Below are 19,739 nucleotides of genomic sequence, written 5' to 3'. Positions count from 1 at the left end.
TTGACATTTTTCCTACAACTTCACCCTTCAAAGACGCTTGTTCTCCCATCCTCTCTCTACATGTCCCTTCCTCCCTGCAGGAACTTCGTAGACCCAATAGATGTGTCACCGACCCCACCGCACTATCTGGGCCCTGTCTCTGATCCTCCCACTCCGTCAACACCACAGCCTCGCTGCCCATTCGCCTGTCAAAGGATGACCAGTTGTCCAGTTTATAAACTCCAATTTGACTTTAATAAATTAAATTCCAGGCCATCACACAGCAATGGACATCATCATCTCCCGCTAGACAGAGGTGCAGCTCTGCTCTTGCTCCATCATCACACGCTCTGTAAATAAAGCCCCTAAAGCCATCTCTCGGGGGAAGGCTTCCCATCAGGCTCCTGGCTCCCTCCTTCCAACAGAGCCACTGCTCACAGAGAAGGCATCAAGTACAAAAACGGTAACAAAGGGGGAGGGAGGGATGAGGAGCAGAAGGGGAGGCAGGGAGGTGGGGAGTACCTGCCCCCCATCCCGGGCACCGGCCCGGCTTCCTATGAGCCGTCAATGTCCTCAGAGGCAGACATTGGTGCTGGTCGGAGTGGGGACCTGAGGGAGGTGAGGGAGCCCCATCCGAAAGGGAATTGCCTACCCTCCTGGGATAGGAAAGAAGGGTCACCTGGGAGAGATGCCCTCTACTACCTGTTCACTGAGGGTCTGGGACCACACATATAAATAGAAAAGAGAATAAATAAGGGAGGAAGGATCAGCTGAGGAGCTGCGCACCCCGGGACTCCTCTGAGGGGCCAGTGTCGACAGCAGGCCAGCGGGTCTGGGGAGTGACCACACGTGCCAGGACAGAGCCCCCTCTCGCTCCCAGCCACCCGCTCCCTCTTCTATGTCCTCAGCAACGGGTGTCCACCTCTCACATGCTTCCCGTTTCAAGTACCCTTCCAACTAGCCCCACAGCCCAGGGTGGACAGGGCATCCTGGAACCCAGAGGGCTTCCCTGGCCCAGGCTACTGGGAATCCAGGAAGGGGAATGGAAGGGAATGTGGGGAAGGGGCTGAGAGGACGCCTGCCCTCTCCTAGTTCAGGAGGTGAGCAGGGCCCTCAGAGCTGGGGGCTGGGGTTGCCATTGGCCTTGGGTTTGGATTTGAAGGAAAAGCGCTTGATAAGACGGCGAGAAAAGCTGCCAGCCTTCTTTCGGACGCTGGGTGTGGCCGTCGTGTTGGAGAGGTCATCGTGTGATTGGCTCAGACCAGCTTCCTTCTGACGAGGCCTCCGGCGGAAGATGAGCTTAGTGCCACTGCGCAGGAAGCTCACTGTGAGGGGAGAGGGGAGGCTGAGGCAGCGAGGGGGGCCCCACGGGGTGGGGTGAGGAGGGGAGCCGAGAAAGGACAAGCGTGAAGGGGTCCAAGATGCGGAACAGAACAAACATGCCCTTTAGCCTTCCTGGGGAAAACACGGTGATGCTCGTGGGGTTCCGTGTGTACTCCTGACCACCGCCCCTGAGGTGGAATGTCACGGGGCTGGCTGCTCCGTGAGGACAGATGGACGACTGGGCCTCTTTACTATGGAAAGACAGAGGCGGAGCAGAGGGTGTTCCTAAAAGCCATGAAGGGACAAAGTGGGTTGACGCTGACTTGTTGACCAAATTCCAGGGTGTGAGCAGGAAGCAGTGTGTCTGGAAAACTTCAAAGAGGTAAATTCAGGACGAATATAATGAGAAGGGTGCTTACACGGCAGGCTTCGGACTTAGGACTCTCATTATCCCAAGAAGTGATGCAGGCTTAAATCATAAATAAATACATTCGTGAGTGATAGACTCACTGGCAGAGGGATGTGGACGTCTGGGGGCAAGCCCTTGAACCTGAGAAATTAGAAATACCACAGCTGTGCACAGACTGTGTCACCGCTAGAGGGGTACTCCTAGGGTTGCCTGGGGTAGGAATTCTTATACTCATAGGGGAGAGAGTAAAGAATGAAAGGAAAGGGTGGTGGGCGAGAATAAGGGAAGGAGGATATGCGCTTAGATCCAGGAAGAAAGAAAAAGGGAGGTAAAAGGAAATATTTTTACATCTCTTCTTATCACCCAAGCCTGTTAGATCCAAGCCAAGACTCAAGGCATCAAGTCCCCCCCTCTCTACTCAAGCTTGGCTGAAACAGGCTGGGAACTCTGGGATCCCTTAGGGGAGGAAGGAGGAGATTGGCCCGAGGCTCCCATGTCCCTTAGTGTCCAGTGGGACCCAGGTGATGATACTGGGTGTAAAAGAAGAGGGGGGGCTGCCAATAACTCCCCACCTTTGTGATCCTTGAGGCTGCGGGTTTCCAGCGCACCAGTAGACCCTGTTTCCGACTCAACATCATCCACAGAGGGCCTCTCAGAAATGTCCGAACGTGTTGTCTCATCTGCTTCCTGGACACTCGTGGGACTGGAGAGGGCATCTAGGGGTCCTGGGGACATGGCTGGTGGGTCTGAGGGAGGTGAAGAGGGACCTCCACTGGGCCCTGCATCATCCTGCATTGAGGCTTCCAGGGATGCCGCATAGCCCAGGGATAGTGCCAACTCGTCCTGAGCAATGGGCACCTGGCAGGAGGGACAAGTTTTAATGGGCAGGAGTGACCAATGAGGGCTCTCTCCCTAGCCCAGCTCCTCTCCCCAGAGCCCCGTTACCTTGGAAACACCGGAGATGATGAGTGTGCTACGCTTGGTGGGTGTCTTCTTGGCTGCCCGCCCGCTGGGCTCAGTCAGCTGGCGAATGGCTGTCTCTGCTACAGGGTCCAAGCCGTTGGAAAGGTGGCTCTCCCCTGCTGGATGACGGATACAGGGGATGGCTAGCCTGACTCCTCCCCAGCTCCTTCTTGGACCTGAACTCCTGTGCCCCACCCCAAATGGTTTTTGACTCTGGGGCCCAGGTGCCAACCCCCACTCACACTTCCCGATTCCCTACTCACGGCTGCTGCTGTGGGAGGTACTACTGGGGCCACCGCTCTCGCTCAGCACAGTTGTTGTCTTCTCGGTCACCTCCACCTTGGACGGGGAGCGGGAGGGGGAGTCTGGTGGGTGGGGGAGGGTCAGTGAGCTGGGAGGTGCTTTAGAGTGGCCCCCACCCCCTACTGTCTTTATTGAGATGCAGACTTTGGTTGACTCAGAGGGTAGGGATGACTAAGGGATGATTAATCACAGGGGTGACTAAGAAGATGCCATGGGGACAAAAAGACACCACAGGAACCAATGGGAGCGTGGGAAAGTGCCATGGGGCCCACCGAGGGCGTGGAGAGATGCCATGAAAATATTGAGTGTGCAGAGATGGCAAAGGGGTCTAGTGGAGGTAGGGGGAATTCCATGGGAGAAATGTCATGGAGGGCCCCTGGGAGTGGGAGAGCTGCCAGGGAGGACACTGGGTTTGTTGCAGGGTCCCACAGGGTGCTGGAGGTTGAGGGGCGAGGGAGGGGCAATTGGGCAGCTGGGGCTGGGAAAAGGGAAGGGGAGAGACGTGTGAAAAGACAGAGGGCAACTTGGGGAGGTGGAAGTGTGAGAATACCGTAGGAGGGGCTGGTAGATCCAGGATTGAAGAGGGAGAGGACTAGTTAGGGAAATGGAGGGATGCAACGGAAAGTTTGAGAGAGTCGAAGACAATGAGGAAGATGTGGTCGGAAAAGAAGGAGAGTTGGAATTAGGGCTTTCCTTGCCCTTTCCCTGTCCAGCCAGGGATCTGCAGTCTGGGGCCCCTGGCTAGAGCTGGGCTCCCAGGCTCCTCCTCTTTACCTAATTTGCCATCTACCCGGGGCCGGGACTGGACGGTGGTGACTGTGGTGACAATGGTGCCATCGGGCATGATGGTCCGGTCAAGCTCAATCTTCTTGGTAGGTGTGATGCTGGGGCGTGGAGTGGAGGGGGTGGGAGTGCCCAGGTTCCGGGGGGAGCCCTCCTCATACTGAAGCTGCCGAGGGGTGGAAGAGGAAAGAGGCAGGGCCTCAGAGACTGGTCTTCCCCCGTGTCCTCCCACCTCCCCCCAGGGGGCAGCTTCTCACCTCTACTGCCATGGTGGCTGCCTGCCCCAGGGCTTTCCCTGGCCCAGGGGTGAGTGGGCACACCTGTCTTCGGGACAGTGGTCTGGAAGGGGAGGCCACAGACACTGTGGCCTGGCCCAAGAATTCAGCTGGGGAAAGGGGTGGCACTGTGAGCTGGGGCCATGACCAGGCCCCGCTCAGCACCCACCCAGAGGTGCTCCTTCCTGCCCCATACTCACTGTCTCCACAGCTGCTACTCCTCAGCACTTTGAGGATCAGCTCCCGGCTCTGGGGCCCCAGATCCCTGTGGCCAAGAAGAGGTGGGGCAGGGAGGGGGAAGATTAGCAAACTGAATCCACCCTTGAGTTGATCACAGGCCAGAGGCAGAGAGAGATGGAGGTAAATAAAATAGAATAAGTGCTGCAATCATCCTCCAAATATGGTCTCTTCCCAAGAGAATGGGACGGGGCTGAGCAGGGACCATACTACTCAGCTGGGCATTCAAATCCTCCATGCTCCTGCCCCATCCTGCCTTCGCAGTCTCCCTCTATGGCAAATCACTCTCTTTTTCCTTTACTCAAGTTGTTCCCTCTGCCATGAACACTTTTCTCTAACACTCCGTTAAAATCCTACTCTTGATCGAAGGTGTGATTTAAATGCCACCTCCTCCATGAAGCCTACTCTGATCCTCAACCTGTGGGAATTAAGCTCCCCCATCTAAGCACTTCCACGGCACTTTGTGTAAACCTGGACTGGAGCACTTATACCATCTTCTTTACGTACACCTGTCTCTGCTTCTAGCCTGTGATCAACTCAGGGCGGGGGTGTATCTTGGTTATATCTGGATTAGGCCAGGGCCTGGTAGACAGTAGAGGCTCACACCAAGGTTTACTGAAAACAGAGCTGATTCATGCCAGGGCTCTGCTGGAAGGCTCTGATCCCCAGTCCAGCCGTGGGAGCAAGGGTGGGGGCTGGGGAGTCACTCCTTACAGTGTCAGGTCCTCGCTCCACTCCACCTCAGGCCCAGCCCTCATGGGCTTGGTCCACTTCTGTTGCATGGGGTTGTCGAGCTCAGCTACACAGCACACTTCCCCAGTGCCTGTGGGGAACCGGAAATTTGAAAATGCTCAGTTCCAAGCTGAGAGGCCACTGAGGAGCAGAGAGGCCACGCCCTTGGCGGGGGGTGGTGGTGCCAGGAGCACCTGCAACCATAGCCTCGGCAGTCCCCCAGAAGCTTCTGGCTCTCACCTTCCAGCTCACGTCCCAGGTGAGATGCTCGAAGCTGCCTTAGGAATAACCGGGTAGGTCTGGGGATGGCTGGCTGGGCTTGGGGCACCACAGGTGGCTTCTCACTGGGTACCTAAGAGCAGAAGGAGGTAAAAAGACCGAGAATCCCGACACAGTACCCTGGGGACAGTATGCACGCAAACTCTTTGCTTTGAGCACCTACTCACCAGGCCGCCAGGGGCAGAGCAAGCCCTGAGGTTGACCATCATAGCTGGCTGGGTGCTGACTATGGAATCCTCGATCAGCTCCTCAATAGTGGAGAGCTCTACTTGCTCCTCACCTCTCTGCGGGGAGGAGAACAAGGAGGTGAGGCCCCCCAGCTCCGCCTCCTCCTCCCTGCTCTGTCGCTTCTCTCCCAGCCCTGCCCCCTTACCTCCCTGTTCTGCAGCTTGGGAAGCACTGTCAGCCTGAGATCTGGGCGATCAGTGAAGGCCCAGGATACAAGCAGGCCCTCGCCAGGGATTTCCTCCAGGTTGACTTCCAACTGGGGACAAGGGACAAAGGGACTGGGTTGACTTGCCCCACTCCTCCAACTACTCCCAACCGCCCCCCCAGGACCCTCCCTTCCCAAATTCTGTCTTAGAAAGGAACCAAACTGAAAAGGCTGAGGCAATTGAACCACCCGCCCCCTGCCCAACTCAGTTTCCCACATCCTCCTCCACCTGTGTTGGTGGCAGTGTCAGAGTGACGTGGTAGGTCTCCATGGAGACGGCAGCGGGGGACTGCTGGGTCACAGAGACTGGAAACATCACCTCCTCAGCAGAGAGCTGGCAATGCAGCACCTGAGACAGGCGAGGCACGGAGGCAAGGAGGGTCAGGCATGGAGGAAGGGTGCTCAACTTGGCCCTGCCCTGTCCTGCCCGACAACGGGTCAGCAGACCCCTCTCCACTTTGGTTTTCCTTGGGAATCACCTTTTGGGGGTCATAAGCCCATAAAAGAATGACAAAAGCCAAAGACTCCTCTCTCCAGAAAAACGCAAATATGCACACATGTACTACAGTTTGCATGTAACTTTAGTGGGATTTTCAGACCTCCTGAAGCCAATCCTGGGATTCCCTAAGGCATTCAAAGACTTCAGGTTAAGAACGCTCAGACTAAAGGGAAGTCAGGATCAGCCCCCACTCCAGCCCTAAAGAAGGCAGTGCCCATCAGACCCTTACCATGGTGCGCTCTGATTGGTCTGTGCAGGTCACATGACTGATGCTGGCTTTGGGTGGGAGTTGGGGCACCTCCTCAAAGGCGATTTGGATGGAGCTCTGAGGGAGTAATGTGGGCATAGGATCAGGTCTCTGGAGTTGCCCCCCACAGGGCTGGCCTACTCAGTTGCTGGCTAGGCCCTGGCACTGCGGAGGCCTCAGCTGCAGGCTGGCTTCTGGCCCCTCCTTGGCTCAGGGCTTTAGGACAGGAAGTGTTCCCCTTGAACCCCGCCTCTCCAGGGGCCTGCAGCTGCTAGGGAGACCTGGGAAGCTAGACCACCTCAGAGACCACATCACCTTGAGCTGAAGACCCTAGATTTCTCCTGGAATGCCAGAAGCCTCCCTCTTCTCCCCCAGCTTCCTCTTCATCCCCACCCTACCCCCGAAGAAAGGTGTGCATAGAAAAAAAATAATAAAGGTGTTGGTGCCACCTGTATATCGTAGCTGGGCAGAGAGAGACACAGCTAAGCTAAGGATAAAGCAGTATGGCCCCTTATTCAAGACAAGAGCTAAACCTTCTTCCAGATAAATAGGATGTAGAGGCATAAGAGTATGACTCTATCCATATTCTTGGAGATGAAGACTTGCTCAGCATGGCCTTGGGGAACTTTACCAGAGGAACTGGGAAGAAAAGCAAGCTCAGAGGGCTCAAGGGCCAGAGACTTGGCTAATTCCTCAAGGCAGACAGCAGGGTGGCTTTAGGGAGCAGAAAGCTGCTTAGCTTAGGTGTTGTAAGAGCTTCCTAATTCTTCCACAGCAGTGGAAGCAAACTGCTGCAGCCCCATCCAGAGAGCAGGATGGGAAGAATTGAGGAGGGGGCACAGACTGAGCTGGCAGCTCCTCCTTGGGTCTTGGGATGGGAGGAAACAAATCCACAGGGCTCATTTGCCGGGCAAACCAGGGAAAGCCAACTTCTCTGCTACTGTAGCAGGCTTGTTCAAAAGCCAGGCCAAGGGAGATGGATGCTGGGAACGCCAGTCTCCCCACCCCCTGCAAGGGAGGCTAATGTCCAGCTGAGTCAGCTGTCCCGGGGAGTCAGTCCTGACCCAGGGACAAGGTACAGGGAGAGCTGGGTGGAGGGCTGAGTTCACGGCGTAGACTGACAGATGCCATCTGGCTTTCAGGTCAGCTGGGCAGAGGAAGCAGAGCAATTTCTTGCATGGCCACTTCTGTTTCCAGGCATCTGGGGAGCTAGTGGATTAAAACCCTCAGACTAGTGGTGGCTGGAAATGGAGAACCCTCTGAGCCAGGGGCTAATAGATTGTGAGGGCCAAGATGAGTGTGGACCCCAAGAGAGGGAGGTCTCCACCTCCCACCCCACCTCAGTCTTATGACCACGCTTCCTGCCCCACTTCCTGGGAGGCCAGCTGCCCATGGTGCAATGGGAGGAAGTAGGCTGGGCTAGTCTGTGACTGACCCTCAAGGGGCAGCTCTAGGCTCATCTACTGGGCGGGGCATGGATTGTCAATCTCCTTTCCACCTGAATACCTTTCCCTCAACACAGACACTGCAGGGAGCATGGAGAAGGACGTGTTAGACTGCAGCAGTGAAATTACTGAGGGATGGGGTGGGGGGGGAATTCAGGCTCCCCGGAGACCTGCCTGATCACACCAGGGATCTGGGGCATGAAGTGCTGACTGGGTGTGGTGGCATGAGGACCAGGCAAATTCCTTCCACAGGTGCACAAGTCTCCCTTCTACCCCCTGCAGCGCCCCCCCCCCCCCACACCACACACACAACCAGCACCCAGGCTGGGCGGAAGTGCCCTGGGGCACAGGGATTAGCGTTGCTATGAGAACAGCAAGTTGTGCACCGGTCTGGAGCCAGAGAGTACCTAGACCGCAAGAATAGAGGATTTGGGACACAGCCGCATTTCTACAACCTCCAGCCTCACTTGCACCCGTTTCTCTGATCCCAGAGGAAAAGAAAGGCCATAGGGTTCCCCAGTTGCTCCCCACCCCCATACGTGCCTCCTGGCCTGAGCAGTCCCTCCTCTAGAAGAAAAGGCTGAGTGACGGGACCACCTAGGTCCTCCTGTCCAACTCACCCCATCCCTGCAGGCCTGCTCGTTCAACGCTCGCACCCAAGCCCGCTGCCAGTTCTCCCGGAAAGACTTGAAGGCGAAGAGCGACGCCAGGAGGCCCCGGACGCCTGGCTCCTCAGGGGCGCCGGCCCGAGTCGCCCGCAGCCTCAGCAGCGAGCGCCACGCGCCCAGCTCCCGCAGGGAGCCGGCGGGCTCGGCAGCTAAGGCGGGTCCCGGGCCCCGGCCCCCGCGGGCCCGCGCCAGCCACAAGCCCCGGGCATACTGCAGCAGCCAGCCCAACACCGTAAGCAGCGAGGCGGCGAAGAGGACCAGCAGGGCCGCCCAGCCCACGTCCCGCTGCCCCCAGTCTGGATCCATGCTCCGCGCGGGCTCAGGTCCCGGTTCCGGCTCGGGCTCAGCCGCTGCCCCGGGGGAGCATGGCCCGGGCGGGCCGCGGGCCGGGGGCGGGCTCCCCCGGGGCTCGGCGCGCGGGATCGAGGGCTCTCCGGGGCTGGGTGCCCGGGACTAGTGGGTGCCACAGATCGAGGAGAGGAGGTTCCTGGGGGGTCGCGACGCCGGGGTCCCTCTCTCCGGAGTCCGGGGCCCTCCTCGGTTGGTCCGGCAGTCCAACCCGGGTTAGTCGCCGGCCAGCGCCCGACTCCTCCCACGGCGGGGGCCCCGCCGGACCCGGGCGGGGACTCGTCTGCAGAGACGCTGGGGCTCGCAGGCCGGCACCGGCTCCGGGAGGGCTGCGTGCGCAGAGCTGACACTGACAACACCGCCGGGCCCCCCGCCCCCATCCGGCCTTAAAGGAGCCGCACCCGCGGCGGGCGGGGCTTAGTGAGCCCGGCGTTCCAGCGCTAGAAGAGGGTGGGAGGAGGAGCGGAGAGCGGAGGAGGTTCTAGGGTTGGAAATAGGCGGGATCTTTAACTACCCCGCCCCATCCTGGAATCGGGGGTACTCCTGCTCCCCCGAGCTCAAGGCGAGAATAAGCAAGAGTAATTTCACTCGCCTGAGATGACACCTCTGCTTTCCCCTACGTTCCTTAGCTTTCCATAGTTTGGACGCCTGTGGGGTTAAAAAGGAGGTGACCCCTGTGAATAGCATCAACCCCTTATCCCAACACTCCCAGGCTCAGCAGCTTCTTGGTTCCTATGTCCTGGCGGAAGCTAGGCCCTGGGTATGTAGCTGTAGAGCATCCCTCCTAGATAGAAATGCCTGGCAGAGGTCCAGCTGATACCGACCCGAGAGGAACCAGAACCTGAACCTGGTAGAGGTTGAGAATAGAACATGGAACATTGAACCCCCTCCTCCACCCCCATCCTCTTCCCTCTGGAGCCAGGACCAAGGGACACCCTATTAACCTCCTTGCTCGTGTGGGTTTATTCTGGAGATATTTCCAAAGCCTGGGGCTGCTTCTGTTTTTAAAAATAATTTATTTCCATAGTAACAGCTCCTGCCTATAGAGCACGTGTAGAGTGGGTGGCAACGAGGAGGGAGCTGGCAATGCAGCACTGGACTATCAGTAGATTCAGCCAGAAGACCCTGCCATCCAAATGTGTGATATCCCAGCAAGCACCCAAAAAATTATGTTATAGGTACACTCTGGCCTCAGGATCCATCCCTTTTCCTAGATTTAAGGGAATGGATTTCGTCCCTATAGGACAGAGGCTTGTCACTGCTTTCTGGAGGCAGGGGAAGGAAAATCCTACAAAAGGATTCAAAGGAATCCCCATTCCCCAAGAGGCCCTTTTTCCCCACATACATATGGCAGGCCTTCCTTAGAGAGGTAAACAGAGAGGCGTTAATTATCTCTCTCCCAAATCCAGTCGTTAGTCTGAGCAGTGAGCAGATGGGAGTAAACAACGTCTTCTAAAGTGCGCGGTTGCAGAGCTAAGCAGAACCTGTCAGGTCAGCGACAGGGTGCCTGAGCCACAGGAGGTGGTAGGAAAGCCTGGGGCATCCCCAGATTTCACTCTAAGGAATGGGGTAGGGTGATGGGGTAACCTTGCTGTGACCCTGCCCATGCATTATCGCTGGACCTCCAAAACCATAGAAGGTTCCTAGAGTGTGGATTTTTAATCTTGAGGGGAGAAGAAATGAAGGGAGGAGAGAACTCAGGGACATAGAAGGAAGCTGTCAGTGGACAGAGCAGCTAGGGCTAGGGGAGCAGGTTATGCGGAAAGTTGTCCAGGTACCGTTTCACTATGAAGACCCTCTTCCCCCAAGAACCCTTTTCAGGGTTCTTCAGAGTTCATCTCAGGTCTCTGAGTTCTTGGGTTTACTTCAACTCCTCCACTGAGCACTTGGTCCTGTGCTGCCAGATACTGCTTCACAATTCAGTCTTATATTAGTCTCTCTACTTAGTCCTCCCAATCTTCCATCCACTTTTTACTAGACCTCTTGTACTTATTTCATTCTGCCTTATAGCCTAGCTGGTTGTTTATGTGTCTGTTTTTCCCACTCACCAGAAAGCTGCTTAGGAGTGGAGACCCTGTCTTACTCATCTCTCTTCCCTCATATTGACTCAAGGTGCTTTAATATGATGAAGTAGACTCCTTGGGGAAAACAATTGCATTTATATCACTTTGTGTCCCCACAGTACTTAAAAGTTTCCCATGCACATAGTAGGGGTTAGCAAATTCTTTGTAATTTTAAGAAGTCTAACAGAAAATATTCCAATATACATGTAAACACTGAGAATTTCTATATTGTTTCCATCTTTTGAAAACCCATTCATGTCATCCAAGTGGAATGGGAGATCTTGGGGCTTGCTATCAGCTAACAACTTTTGATAAACTGATAGGAGAGAGGTGGAAAGAAATGGTAAAAGAGTAACTCAGCTGCTTGTACAGAGCCACAGATATGGTCCTGCAAGTGTCATAGATCCGGACTCTCCAAAGCTGTCTCATATGGACTTTTTCAGCACTGTGAAACATTTCTGGGACAGTCTTTGTCAGGCAATCAGCCTTAATAGTGTATTAGCTTTGCTTACTGGGAGGCACTCAGAGCTCCCCAGTAGGAGATGCGCATCTCAGACTTTGTCTACTCAGCCCAAGAAACCAGCAGAAACTCACCTGATCCATGGGTCCTAGGACCAGCTTCAGCATTTAGGTAAATGCTTTGAACTTGTACCAGGACAGGCACAAAATTTCAAGTGTGGCCAAGTCATGTGTGTGTTTGTTTCTCCTGGTGAGTCTGATAATCAACTGGGCATTTACCATCATGGGAACAAAAATATTCAGATTATATGACAAGTATCCAAGTAACCATGTTCTGATGGTAACATGTATGCATGGATGATGAATCCCCAGTGTCTTGTTTTTGAACAAGTATCCCCTACCCTCTTCCAGGGGGAGGAGGGCTAACAATCTCTGGAGAAGAAAGAGACAAAGGTGCCCAATGCCAAGCTGGGAAGGAAGAGTTATTAGGATTGGCCTCCTAATAAAACAGGAAATAGATACAGACTGTCCCTCAGACCTCCAGGGAGTCTCAGCCCGCTCCTGATAAACAAGATAACTGAATGCTGCCTCCTCTGGGGCTCCAACAAGCTCCTCCTTTCCACCTGCTCCTGGCATCTCACTTTCGCCGTTTGGAAGGCCCTTCCACTCTTGCCACCCACTGAAATCCTTAGAGACACTACTCTTCCTCAAGGTCCTCTCACTTCCCCTGGTCACAACTAATTGCTCTCTCCATGTGCTCCTATTGCCCTCTGTACCTCTTTCAGATCCAGACTCATTATGTGTGATAATGCCTTGTATACAGATATCTGTGTGTCCTTAGCCCCATAGGAACACACTGTGGAACAGAAAACACTTTGCCTCTAGGGAATTTCCAGTCTAAGAGGCACAGATGCACACTCATGCACCCGTGTGCAGGTACACACACACACACACACAGAAAAACAATACCAGTGGGATAATAAGTACTGAAAATTTGGAGGAATACTACTATCAAGTAATTACTGGGATTACTTTATATACATGGTTTGAGTTGTTAATTAGAGCCACCTTCGAGTAGAAAGGACATTTCACATCTGGTTTTGAGAGACAGGAGGGCCTATCTTTGGCCTAAAAGGAATCAACCTGACCCTGACTCCTTATTCAAGAATGAACAAAATGTCAGCATACTTCAGTCGTCTCCCGCACTTCCTGGTGATGAATTCTTCTCTGAGGATTAGAAATCATTTGCCGTCTAAGAGCTTGTGTGTCTGTTAAAGAGAATGAGATGCTGGTGAACTGTTATTTGCAAGGAAACAGGTGCCAAGCAAAAGGCACCTAACCTGGAGGAAGAAACCTGCCTGGGAATTCCTCAGACTTACTGGAAGCCAGCCACTTGTGGGTCTGGTTCTCCTACTTAGCTCTTTCCAAAGCCTCAGCCTCACCTCCTCCGACTGGGAGCCTGGCACAGTGCATCCAGGACCAAGGAAAGTCAGGTACGGGGTTAAATCCAAGACCTGAGGGCATGAGGGTACTCCCAGCCCCTTCAGTGCTGAAGTACCCCTCAGTGTTGCCCGTCAACTAACTGCTACTGCGGGGTCAGAAGGCGGGTGGGATGATGAAGGAAAAGTACCTGGATCAAGGACACGGAAAAACATGAAGTGGGAGGGGCTTTTCCAGTGTCCGCGCTTTAAATTTTACATCATCTTCCAAATTGTAGCTGTGTTTCGGGGAACTGAGTTGTGTTTACCTTGACTTCCTTCCCAACGTTGACTATGTTGGCAACAGGTTTTCTACACTGAGCAGGTGCTGCTCCACATCCTCATTCCGCCTGCCCTCCCCCTTGCTTCCAGCAGCCATCTTCCCGTCTCCAGAGACGTCCCAGAGTAAACGCGGGGCATTGGCCCTTTAAACGCGACCAGCGAAGGCCGACGGAGCTAAACCTGACGTGGGACGAAGAGTAAGCGCCGTCAGACACGTGGTATAAGGAGGCGCTCATCTTGGAACCGGGCAAGGAGTTTTTCCGCTTTGGGCTGTACATCTTTAATGTGATGTTAGGAAAGTATCCACCTTTGTTTGTCCTTCTTTAATTGCTTTTCCAATCCCCTCTTGATGATTCAACTCTCGAATAAAGGATGTAGTTTAAAATCACACTTCTGTCCCTACTCTTATGCCCATATTAAAAATGGCCGCCGCCTTCCACAGCGACAGTTGCTCTGCGAACTAGATCCGGGTGGAAACAGTGGGTAGGCAGATGCAGTGGGGCAGAGCCAAGGTTGCTTTATAGAGGCTCGAGGGAGTCCAGAGGGCGGCTCAGGTCAGAGTTGCTGGGTTTCGCTCAGGGTGGTGTGGGAAGATCCAGCCTGTGGGGAGCGGCCACTCCTTACTGCTGGGGCCTCAGGGCTTCTGCCCAGCTTGCCCGTTAGCTAAGGAGGGGGCCGAGCGGGCCCCCTGGCCGGTCACCATGTGGGCCTTCCCGGAGTTGCCGACGCCGCTGTTGGTGAATTTGATCGGCTCGCTGCTGGGACTTGTAGCCACACTCACCCTCATCCCTGCCTTCCGTGGCCACTTCATCGCCGCACGGCTCTGCGGCCAGGACCTCAACAAATCCAGCCGGCAGCAAATGTGAGGGGCCGCGCGCTGGTCCGGGGCAGTGGGGAAGGGGTGGGCAGGCAGGGGCGGGGACTGGAGTGCTGGACTGCGCGCGGAGACGAAGTGCTAACCCAACAGCCAACCCGGGACTCTGGGAGGTGGAGGGCAGATCTGGTTAGCATTGGGGAAGGGGTGGAGGCGGGAAGGTGGGACCCTTGGGTGGATCTGGGACTCCAGTAGTGGTGCCCTTCCCCGCTCCGAAGTCAGGTTATGGTGGTGCTTGCGCTAGTGAGTGACCACGCCCCCTTTCCTCTTCCCCCTCCACCCGGCTTGATGCTGGCCCACAGCCCAGAGTCCCAGGGAGTGATCAGCGGTGCTGTTTTTCTTATCATACTCTTCTGCTTCATCCCTTTCCCTTTCCTGAACTGCTTTGTGGAGGAGCAGTGTAAAGCCTTCCCCCACCATGAAGTAAGTGGGTTAGTGAGGGCTGCTGCCTGTGGCTGGGACTGGGAGCTACTGGAGAGAGTTGGGGTTATTTGGGTGTGGGGGGAGGGGCTGAGAACGAAAGAAAAGATGGGAATTCTTGAAAGGAACGGTGAAGTGGGAGAAGGCTGGAGCCGTGACCTGCCCGAGCCTTCCCCAGTTTGTGGCCCTGATAGGTGCGCTCCTTGCCATCTGCTGCATGATTTTCCTGGGCTTCGCGGATGATGTACTGAATCTGCGCTGGCGCCATAAGCTGCTGCTGCCCACAGCTGCCTCACTACCTCTCCTCATGGTCTATTTCACCAACTTTGGCAACACGACCATTGTGGTACCCAAGCCCTTACGCCCACTTCTTGGCCTGCATCTGGACTTGGGTGAGTAGCACTGCCACTTCTGCCCCTATGGCCCCTACTTCAGGGCACCCTTGCCCTGTGAGGTATGCAGCAGAGCATCCTTCCTGGTGCTCCACATTCTCCTCCCTGTTTTGTCCCTGTGTTTTCTTAGATCCTTTTGTTGGCCTTTCATCCCATCCTCTATCCTCACCACTTTTCTCAGAAGAATATCCTTAAATTCTCATTCTACAGGTGGCATTACTTCTTTTACTGTTTTCTCCCCCCAGGGATCCTGTACTATGTCTACATGGGGCTGCTGGCAGTGTTCTGTACTAATGCCATCAATATCCTAGCAGGAATTAATGGCCTAGAGGCTGGCCAGTCGCTAGTCATTTCTGCTTCCATCATCGTCTTCAACCTGGTGGAGCTGGAAGGTAGGTGGGATTGGACTAGGGAGAGAAGAGAAGTCTGAGTGTTAAGGAAGTTGCCTGATATCTGGCTTTGGGGAATTTGTTAAACATGAGAAAGAAACTAAGATTTGTTAAATGTGAGAAAGAAAAATAGCAGCCCTGTCATTTATAACGGCATTGGCACTAACAGGTAGGCCATGGTCTTCTCCTATTGAACATAAACAACTTCATAAAACCTCAGAATCAGACAGGGTCACTCTGTGACCGTGATAGAGTAAGACCAAAACTAGACCCCTCTGTAACCATGTCTGAGCATAGACAAAACCACAGGAACACGGTGCATCTCACAAAAATGACCAAGATCCCCTTCTAGCTAACGTGAGTGGTTGCTGCTTCCTTCCGATAACAACTCAGTTCCTCTTACTTCTTGGATAAAAATTATTAAGATGCTCAATCATAGCATTATCTCTGCTGACAGCACCCAGTGCAGGGCAAAACTCTCCCTCCTTGCATCCTCCCCAGAATTATTTAAAACAAATTCTATAACAAGTCCTCCTAACACCTCCTTACTGAGGCATCCCATGGTTCCCCATGGTGTGTGGGTTCCAGAGTTTCTCTTGTTTCAAGTCAGTAAACCCAGCTTTGACTACAGGCGTGTTTCTGGTGGTTTTTGGCTGTTGGACATCCATAAGTACTTATTAAAGCTAAGCACTTTTTTTTTTCTTTTTTTTTTTTTTTTTTAATTTTATAGCTACTTTATTTATTTATTTATTTATTTTTGGCTGTGTTGGGTCTTCGGTTCGTGCGAGGGCTTTCTCTAGTTGCGGCAAGTGGGGGCCACTCTTCATCGCGGTGCGGGGACCGCTCTTCATCGCGGTGCGCGGGCCTTTCACTATTGCGACCCCTCCCGTTGCGGGGCACAGGCTCCAGACGCGCAGGCTCAGTAGTTGTGGCTCACGGGCCCAGCTGCTCCGTGGCATGTGGGATCTTCCCAGACCAGGGCTCGAACCCGTGTCCCCTGCATTAGCAGGCAGATTCTCAACCACTGCGCCACCAGGGAAGCCCAAAGCTAAGCACTTTTAAAATGTGATCTCACTTTAAACTCTGTAACAGCTCTATGTGGCAGGTGTTTTCATCAGCCTTTTTTTACAGATAGGAAACTGAGGCTCAAAGAAGTTAAATGTGTCATGATCAAGGAAGTAAAGCTGGTATTCAGACCTAGGTCTGAATGGTCTAAACCAAATGTAAGATAGTAACTAGTTTAGGAAGAGTTCATGAAAGAGGTGAACTATTGGGAACTGCGTGGGTGACATAAAAGGAGTAGTGAGTTCTTGAGACTTAGAGAGGTGGACGATACAGCTTGGGACAGAACTCAGGGACAGACAAAAATAGGACCCAGGTATGCAGGGGAAGTGGCTATCAACTTTTCCTTTTTTCTTTTTCCCCTGCTTCCAAAGGTGATTATCGGGATGATCATGTCTTTTCCCTCTACTTCATGATACCCTTTTTTTTCACCACCTTGGGATTGCTCTACCATAACTGGTAAGTAGGCCTGTGGATAGTGGGACAGCTATTTGAATTTGTGGCCAGTACGGTCCTCCTGATTGTGACCCATCTCCTGACGGAGAGGCTTAACCTGTGCATCTCTGTATTGAGTGTTTTCTGGGTCTTTTTGGTAATATTCTTAAATCTTAAATATTCTCTACCCAACTGTAGCCCGGGGCAGGTGCTGTGGAGCCCCCAGGAATAGATGGATTCAGGGCCTTGTTTCCTGGAGAGTTGCTGGGAGAGCTGGAATGTCCTCTGAGCCAGAACTAGGGTCAGGGCTAGCCCAGTGCGCCGGGTGTGTGATGTGAGAGAAAGGATTGCTAATGCCTCTTGCCACTGGCTCAGATCCTCTCCCCCACACAGGTACCCATCACGGGTGTTTGTGGGAGATACCTTCTGTTACTTTGCTGGCATGACCTTTGCCGTGGTGGGCATCTTGGGACACTTCAGCAAGACCATGCTACTCTTCTTCATGCCCCAGGTTTTCAACTTCGTCTACTCACTGCCTCAGCTCCTGCATATCATCCCCTGCCCTCGCCACCGTATACCCAGGTAGCCGCTTTGGGGCTTGAAAGGGACATCATAGCTTTTTCCCTTGGAATGCCTTAGACGTTTGCTGTGCAAAGGGAATGGGCCCGAAGAAGGGCTAACTCTTGCCATGCAGTTAGCCCTTTATACATTACAGAGCACATTTAGTTCCACGATCTCATTTAATGTTCACAGCAACTCTGATCACACAGAAACAAGCAGCAGAGCCAGAAATAGATCTCAGGGTGTTTGACTCCACATTCAGTGCTCTTCCTATTAATTAACCACAGGGAGGAGAGTTCTTTGAGTAGTGGCCCAGTCACATGAAGCTGTCTTCCCCTGCAGACTCAATACCAAGACAGGCAAACTGGAGATGAGCTATTCCAAGTTCAAGACCAAGAGCCTCTCTTTCTTGGGCACCTTTATTCTAAAGGTAACAGGGTAACAAGGAGGTAAGGCTCTAGGCTGCCATTCGGAATTCAGGGAGTGGGGAACCTAGGCCTACATCACACCCAAGGGGAGTTTGGAAACATTGAGCAGATCCCCATTCCTGAAGCGTAGGTATTAGCTGAAGTTCTCTCCACTTTTGACCCCTCCAGGTAGCAGAAGGCCTCCGGCTAGTGACAGTGCGCCAGAGTGAGAATGAGGATGGCGCCTTCACGGAGTGTAACAACATGACCCTCATCAACTTCCTAATTAAAGTCTTTGGGCCCATGCATGAGAGAAACCTCACCCTGTTCCTGCTGCTGCTACAGGTGCAATGCTGTTGGTGATGTGGTTTACATCTCCTTGTCTCCCTTTCTCTGTGGTTCTTACTGTAGTTCATTTCTCCTTACAGGTCGTGGGCAGTGCTGTCACCTTCTCCATTCGGTACCAGCTTGTCCGACTCTTCTATGATGTCTGAGTCCCCTGATCCACTGTCCTTTGCTTCACAGCCTCCAGATTTCCTGACTCAGGCCGACCTCTTCTAGACCAAGATTGCCTCCTGGCCCAGGCCTCTCTCACCCTTCATTCTCCTCCAGATTTTGTCCTCAGCATTTCCTTTCCCCTGTGATTATTGACATCCTGGGCCTTTTTTGCCCTCTAATGACTATTGATTGGACTTTGCCTATGGCTTTCTTCAACTTGCCACTCCCCCTCTCCGTCCCATCTTTGCAGCCTCCTAAGGTGGGATACTGTAGCTCTGATGCAATTACCCACAACTCTGACACTCAAGAAATACGTTGGGCCTGGGGATAGAACCCTGGCTGGGGATAGGGACACAGGCTCGAAGGTGACTTGACATTTGACTATAAATTAAGTATTCTGATGATTTAGCAGACCGGGGGGCCAGGTGCTCCCAGTGGTGACAATAAACTGTCGTCTTTTTCTTATTGTTCCTGTAGGTGTATTTCCTATATAGGGCATTTTAGGGTAGACTGGGAGGGTTGGTGGAGGCATTTCCTTGGAGAGGATGCCTATCTCTCTGCCCCATCCTTTTTCTTTCAGTACATCAGGCCCCTCCTAGCAAGAAGGGAACAGAGGGGGCTTCCCTGGTGGCGCAGTGGTTGAGAATCTGCCTGCCAATGCAGGGGACACGGGTTCGAGCCCTGGTCTGGGAAGATCCCACATGCCACGGAGCAGCTGGGCCCGTGAGCCACAACTACTGAGCCTGCGCGTCTGGAGCCTGTGCTCCGCAACAAGAGAGGCCGCGACAGTGAGAGGCCTGCGCACCGCGATGAAGAGTGGCCCCCGCTCGCCACAACTGGAGAAAGCCCTCGCACAGAAACGAAGACCCAACACAGCCAAAACTAAATAAATGAATTTTTAAAAAATTCTTAAAAAAAAAAAAAAAAAAAGGGAACAGAAAGAACAGACCAGACAGAACATGTTGAATAAATAGGAAATCCTGCTGCTCAGGTGGCATAAAGAGCCATAAGATTGGCGTTATCTCTTCTCTGGGACGGGGTTGGACTTTCAGGGGGTGTCATTCCTTCCCTTTTTCACTCTCCCTTTGCCAGGCAGGAAGAGGGAGTGACCAGACCTGGGACGGGAGGAAGAGGTAGCCGTAGTGTTGACCCCTTTCCTTTAAAAATCCTAGACCCAAAAAAAAAAAAAAAAAAAATCCTAGACCCGCACAGATTTCCCTGAGGCTCTTGAGGTGGCTTCAGGCTCCACCCTCTTTTGTCTTCCGGCCCTGGTCTGGGCTGTGGGGTTTAAATCTGGCGCGCTTCACTTGGATTGGCTACACCCGGGAGTGGTTGGCTGTTTGCTTGCTGCCGCTCCTCCTAGCCTTTTCCCCGGGCAAAAGGTTTTCAAATTCGACCAATCGGCAGGCGCGTTCCCTCAGCTGAGGCGCGTCATCGAAGGGTTAACCGCAGCCAACCGGAGGCGGGTATTGGAGAAAAGAGCCAATCAGGAGGAC

At 53.6% G+C, this 19,739-nt stretch overlaps 2 protein-coding genes and 1 long non-coding RNA gene across 5 annotated transcripts; 1 reads left to right on the top strand and 2 right to left on the bottom strand.

The window, feature by feature from the left end:
* Positions 1-217: 217 nt before the first annotated feature.
* Positions 218-9,298, bottom strand: C2CD2L (C2CD2 like). Of its 3 annotated transcripts, none has more exons than XM_057553667.1 (14): positions 8,528-9,297; positions 6,445-6,540; positions 5,946-6,065; positions 5,657-5,767; positions 5,451-5,567; positions 5,245-5,356; positions 4,987-5,095; positions 4,236-4,300; positions 4,018-4,145; positions 3,752-3,926; positions 2,938-3,039; positions 2,657-2,793; positions 2,284-2,569; positions 218-1,304 (listed from the first exon to the last, which is right to left on the bottom strand). In XM_057553667.1, exons 1-14 carry the CDS (start codon positions 8,879-8,881, stop codon positions 1,093-1,095), a joined length of 2,124 nt encoding a protein of 707 aa, XP_057409650.1. In that variant the 5' UTR covers positions 8,882-9,297; the 3' UTR covers positions 218-1,092. The 3 variants fall into 3 exon arrangements, with proteins under 3 accessions (XP_057409650.1, XP_057409651.1, XP_057409652.1); XM_057553668.1 differs by having other exon boundaries at positions 2,657-2,790; XM_057553669.1 differs by lacking the exon at positions 218-1,304 and adding an exon at positions 1,312-1,852 and having other exon boundaries at positions 8,528-9,298.
* A 3,163-nt stretch (positions 9,299-12,461) lies between these two features.
* LOC103018105 (uncharacterized) lies at positions 12,462-13,718 on the bottom strand. Its single transcript, XR_009009369.1, has 2 exons — positions 13,193-13,718; positions 12,462-13,075 (listed from the first exon to the last, which is right to left on the bottom strand). It is a non-coding gene; the product is annotated as an uncharacterized LOC103018105 (long non-coding RNA).
* Positions 13,681-18,713, top strand: DPAGT1 (dolichyl-phosphate N-acetylglucosaminephosphotransferase 1). Its single transcript, XM_007196652.2, has 9 exons — positions 13,681-14,067; positions 14,382-14,502; positions 14,678-14,891; positions 15,137-15,283; positions 16,717-16,801; positions 17,171-17,359; positions 17,681-17,768; positions 17,935-18,090; positions 18,174-18,713. Exons 1-9 carry the CDS (start codon positions 13,907-13,909, stop codon positions 18,237-18,239), a joined length of 1,227 nt encoding a protein of 408 aa, XP_007196714.1. The 5' UTR covers positions 13,681-13,906; the 3' UTR covers positions 18,240-18,713.
* Positions 18,714-19,739: the final 1,026 nt, after the last annotated feature.

The sequence above is a fragment of the Balaenoptera acutorostrata genome, chromosome 9 (assembly GCF_949987535.1).
Source record: "Balaenoptera acutorostrata chromosome 9, mBalAcu1.1, whole genome shotgun sequence".
Lineage (NCBI taxonomy): Eukaryota > Metazoa > Chordata > Mammalia > Artiodactyla > Balaenopteridae > Balaenoptera > Balaenoptera acutorostrata.
This window is presented reverse-complemented; position numbering and strand designations above follow the sequence as displayed.

Coding starts and splice junctions, on each gene's coding strand:
- C2CD2L (XM_057553667.1), bottom strand. CDS start 8,881: ATGGATCCAGACTGGGGGCAGCGGGACGTGGGCTGGGCGGCCCTGCTG. Junction 5,096..5,244: donor CCTGGGACGTGAGCTGGAAG/GTGAGAGCCAGA, acceptor GGTTCCCCACAG/GCACTGGGGAAGTGTGCTGT. Junction 1,305..2,283: donor CAGCCTCAAGGATCACAAAG/GTGGGGAGTTAT, acceptor CTCCCCTCACAG/TGAGCTTCCTGCGCAGTGGC.
- DPAGT1 (XM_007196652.2), top strand. CDS start 13,907: ATGTGGGCCTTCCCGGAGTTGCCGACGCCGCTGTTGGTGAATTTGATC. Junction 14,503..14,677: donor AAGCCTTCCCCCACCATGAA/GTAAGTGGGTTA, acceptor AGCCTTCCCCAG/TTTGTGGCCCTGATAGGTGC. Junction 15,284..16,716: donor CAACCTGGTGGAGCTGGAAG/GTAGGTGGGATT, acceptor CTGCTTCCAAAG/GTGATTATCGGGATGATCAT.